This window comes from Alosa pseudoharengus, unplaced genomic scaffold, assembly GCF_046254945.1.
Source record: "Alosa pseudoharengus isolate Yale_2024_CS ecotype anadromous, Long Island Sound unplaced genomic scaffold, YU_APseudo_1.1 YU_APseudo_1.1_scf_16, whole genome shotgun sequence".
In the NCBI taxonomy this organism is placed as follows: Eukaryota; Metazoa; Chordata; class Actinopteri; order Clupeiformes; family Clupeidae; genus Alosa; species Alosa pseudoharengus.
In genome coordinates, this window is record NW_027468630.1 from 4,401,446 (window position 1) to 4,406,445 (window position 5,000).

At 39.3% G+C, this 5,000-nt stretch overlaps 1 protein-coding gene across 1 annotated transcript in view; it reads left to right on the plus strand.

Moving 5' to 3' along the window:
* Window positions 1–5,000, plus strand: part of acsf3 (acyl-CoA synthetase family member 3) — a 50,907-nt gene that overhangs the window by 21,791 nt on the left and 24,116 nt on the right. The window contains exons 6-7 of the mRNA XM_076286786.1: window positions 1,340–1,437; window positions 4,698–4,824. Of these exons, the coding sequence (XP_076142901.1) occupies window positions 1,340–1,437; window positions 4,698–4,824 (225 nt within the window). The remainder of the gene's footprint in view (window positions 1–1,339; window positions 1,438–4,697; window positions 4,825–5,000) is intronic.

Genomic DNA, 5,000 nt, shown 5'->3' on the forward strand with positions numbered 1-5,000 from the left:
CTAGGTCCTCTCAGATAGAGTTGGAGAGAGTGTGTGTGTATGTGTGTGTTTGTGTCTGTATGTGTGTGTGTCTGTGTATGTGTGTCTGTGTCTGTGAGAGAGAGAGAGGGAGGGAGAGCGAGAGCGGGTGTGTGAGATTGCCTGAGCTCAACTATAAATGGATTTTGGTGACTTTCTGATTGAGGGGAGAAAGTGCTTTTTATCATTCCATCCTTGTCAGCTTTTTGGCTCCTCCGGAAAAGGACACGCAGCCGATAATCCAGCACGCTGGCTCTCCACACACACACACACACACACACACACAGAGAGACAGAAAGAAGAAAAACAAAACAGAAAAAATAAGTGAGAGCAGTGAGGACAAAGAGAAAACTCCAGACGCAGCCACAGGGCTGTCAGATAAAGGCCAAAAACGCAGTCAGAGCTGCTAGCTGTCAGAACCAATGACCAGCACCAAAGGCAGACGCGGAGTGAGTGGACAACCTTGTGCTGCTTCCCCCTCCTACTGATCCCCGTCAGGCTGTGCGCTCTCTACGTCACAAAGAACAAAAGACACTCGGAACACAGCAGAGATGGAGGCTTTGTGAAAAAGGGTGGAGGTGGATTTATAAGGCCGAGTTAAAGGAGAGCCCGCATGCAGAGTTCATGCTCATCAATAACGCCGTAAAGAAGTCATTATCTAACTTTGCTAATGTTTTGATGATATTTTGATTAATCTTGTGTTAGATTTTAGTGGTTTTCTGTATGTCATTCTTTTGGTTCTTTGTTTAAAATACTGCAGAAGCTGCGGGGACAGGACGTTTATTGTAAGCAGACAGAATGTTGTCACTTTACAATAGCAAATGGTGTACCTAACTAATTGTTCCCCCACAGGAGACATCTTAATTGAATAAGGCTAGATCACTACCCGTTTCCCCCCCCCCTCCAAATTGACCCCAGACGTGGATGTATATTCTGGTATTATAATTAGCCAGGAGTTTCCTGGTTCTTGGCTTCAGTTTATTACCTTGGCTTCATCTTGCAACACTGTGCTGTGCTGTGCGTATAACAGAGTTACCAGAACTCTGTTGTTACGTCCAGAATAAAGAACTATTCTTTTGCAAGCCAGCCTCAAGTTTTACCTGCTCTTAACTACACTGGAATCTACTCGGTCAACTGTGTCTCCATTTGGGATTAAGGAGACCATTTTAATAGCATTCTTCACTTGTAACTTCCACAAAAAGTTTTCCAGAGATATGTGTTCTTGCATCATTTAATCAGCAATTCCAAACGTATTCCCTTTAATGTATTTTTTGTAATGTATATTTTGTGTGTGTGTGTGTCTGTGTGTTTGCATCTACAGGGGCTGTGGGAACACCTCTTCCAGGGGTGGAGGTGCGCATTGTCATGACCAACTCTACCAACACCACTATAGCAGAAGGCAACAGCAAGGAGACTCGGGTAAGTGCCCTCCCTGCTTACCCTCTCCAACTGCTCATCATTAGCATGGCCCGTGACTGATGGATGCCTTATTACTACACACCTAACACACACTTCTCATGCACTTCCCATGCACTTCTCATGCACTTCCCTTTCTTCCCTCCTCTACCTTCTTCTTCTTCTGCCATTTTCTACCACACTTTGAATGTACTAATGTGCCCATATTAAGTCCAGCCCTACCTTTGATAGTTTAAATCTAATTAAAAAATCCATCTGTTCTCCCTAGCTTTTAGTACACTTTAATCTCCCCCATGGTTTCATTTCTTAAGTCCATTCTTATTACAGTGCATGAAAATCTTCTTCTTCTTCTTCTTCTTCTTCTTCTTCTTCTTCTTCTTCTTCTTCTTCTTCTAATGCAGCTTCAACCGTTTATCATAGAAACTTCATTCAAACTATGTTACGTAGGTCTTACTAAGGACATCTGGGCTTTGTATTTTTCATCTTTGTAGCTTTTATACTTTTTAAACTATTAAGGTTTAACTCAAAATGTCCCCATAGACTTAACATTGGGCTGATGACATCACAATCGGGCCGTTAAGCAATTAGAATCCTAGGCCAGGTGGCCAAGCCACCTGCATCAACTATCAGTTTCTCAGGCTTTAAGCATACAGTCTCATGCTCTTAAGACTACACATCGTGCTCAAACGTTTCCTCTGTCCACAACATAATTTAACCATTTAAACTATCCACCTATTTAACTGTTCAGTCATTCCAACTATATTAAACCTTATCTACCTCACAAATAATTTAACCTCTTTAACTATCCACCTATTTAACTGTTCAGTCATTCCAACTATATTAAACCTCATCTACCTAGTTCAGTCATTCCAACTATATTAAACCTCATCCACCTAGCAAATAATTTAACCTTTTAAACTGTCCACCTATTTAACTGTTCAGTCATTCCAAATATATTAAACCTCATCTACTAGTTCAGTCATTTCAACTATATTAAACCTCATCTACCTAGCAAATAATTTAACCTTTTAAACTATCCACCTATTTAACTGTTCAGTCATTCCAACTATATTAAACCTCATCTACCTAGTTCAGTCATTCCAACTATATTAAACCTCATCTACCTAGTTCAGTCATTCCAACTATATTAAACCTCATCATGTTGGTTGCCAATTAGCACATCATCTGTTTTAACAATATATTTCACACCATATGTTTTGCATTTTCATGCACTGGTAATTCCTTGGAATTGTGTTTTCTAGTTCTTCTAACGCAGATAATGCAGCTTCAACTGTTTAACGTAGAAACTTCATTCAAACTATGTTACGTAGGTCTTACTTAAGACATGTGGGCTTTGTATTTTCATCTTTGTAACTTTTATACTTTTTAAACTATTAATAAAAAACTATTCAAAATTTCCTCATAGACTTAACATTGGGCTGATGACATCACAATGGGCTAATTAACTTGATTTGCACCTGTATCAACTTCCAGCTGCTCAACTAAGCCCCATCAAAGAGCCAGTTAAACTGATTGATTGATTGATTAAACTATTAATTAAAAACTATTAGGCCTTTATGACATCACAGCAATTAGAATCTTGTGCCAGGTGGCCAGGCCACCTGCATCAACTGTCAGTTTCTCAGGCTTTAAGCATACGATCTCATTCTCTTAAGACTACACACACTGTTCAACTGTTTCAACTGTTCAGTCATTCCAACTATATTAAACCTCATCTACCTAGCAAATAATTTTACCATTTAAACTATCCACCTATATTAAACCTCATCTACCTAGCAAATAATTTAACCATTTAAACTATCCACCTATTTAACTGTTCAGTCATTCCAACTATATTAAACCTCATCTACCTAGCAAATAATTTAACCATTTAAACTATCCACCTATTTAACTGTTCAGTCATTCCAACTATATTAAACCTCATCTACCTAGCAAATAATTTAACCATTTAAACTATCCACCTATTTAACTGTTCAGTCATTCTAACTATATTAAACCTCATCTACCTAGCAACCAATATAGTTTGTTTTTACTCTGTATGATATTTTACATCATATTTTTTGCATTTTCATGCACTGTATTTCCTTCAGGAAATGCTTTTCTAGTTTTCATTGAAATATTCTTTGCTTATTTTATTTCATTATTAACACTATAATCACCCTTCACTTTGAGTTCATTTTACTGTTTATCTTCCAACATAATCTTTATTTTTGTTTATTATATATATGTGTCTGTGTTTTTATTACTATTACCACTGCTTTATTATTATGTTATGTGCTCTTTATTTTATATATATTTTATATATATATCGTATGTAGGCATTTTGTATTCTTTATTGTATTATTATTATTTGTTATTTTGCTAATATTCATATTTAATCATTTGTAAAGCACTTTGGGTCAACCCTGTTGCGCAAAATGTGCTATGTAAATAAATTGACTTGACTTGACTCTTATGCTTTAGTAATAGTACTGACAGATGCAGTAGTAGTTCCTACCTAAGGTCTCCTCTGCACTGCAGCTTTCATGCTATTTCTTTCTATAAGTATAAGTATATATACTCTTTTGATCCTGTGAGGGAAATTTGGCCTCTGCATTTATCCCAATCCGTGAATTAGTGAAACACACAGTGAGGTAAAGCACACACTAATCCCGACGCAGTGAGTTGCCTGCTACAACAGCGGCGCTCGGGGAGCAGTGAGGGGTTAGGTGCCTTGCTCAAGGGCACTTCAGCCGTGCCTACTGGTCGGGGTTCGAACCGGCAACCCTCCGGTTACAAGTCCGAATCGCTAACCAGTAGGCCACGGCTGCCCTCTCTTTGGATACAAGTGTCTGTGAATTAATGTAAATGTAGGATGCCATTGTGTTACTCCATTTAGAATCAGGAAACATGGTTGTTAGTCATATTAGCATGCTCAAATATGCACTACTACAGTATAAACTTTAATGGCAAGCCGTTACTTAATAAGGCAGGAGACAACTTGAACCCACTTCATTTTGCCTTTTTTGCGTCTTCTCTGTACACACAGAGGGGTGGAGTCCCCACTGAAGTCAGTGCTCAGGTGGTTTGGGACTGGTGAGGTTATAGAGATCGAGTTGTAGACCGTCATTTCTGAGTAAGGGCCAGTGGACAGTTTTTATAGTTTATACGTATTTCATTTGCGGACAAGCCTTTTATAGTTTATGGACTTTTTTATTCATTTGTGTGTGTGTGTGTGACTGTCTGTGTGTGTGTGTGTCTAGGTGCGCCCGGGGCTGGAGGGTAAAGAGGGGGAGCTGATGGTGCGTGGTCCGTCCGTCTTCAGGGAATACTGGAACAAACCTCAGGAGACCGCCGAGGCCTTCACCGACGATGGCTGGTTCAAGACCGGTACAACAGCCCACAAACCGCCGCACTTGACAGTACTACACACACACACACACACACACACACACACACACACACACAGACTAAAAATAAGCTAATATGCTACTGTCTCTGATGCACTACACTACGGTATTTCACTAACATTTCAACTCTGGCAGATCTGCAGTGATACTCTCTGT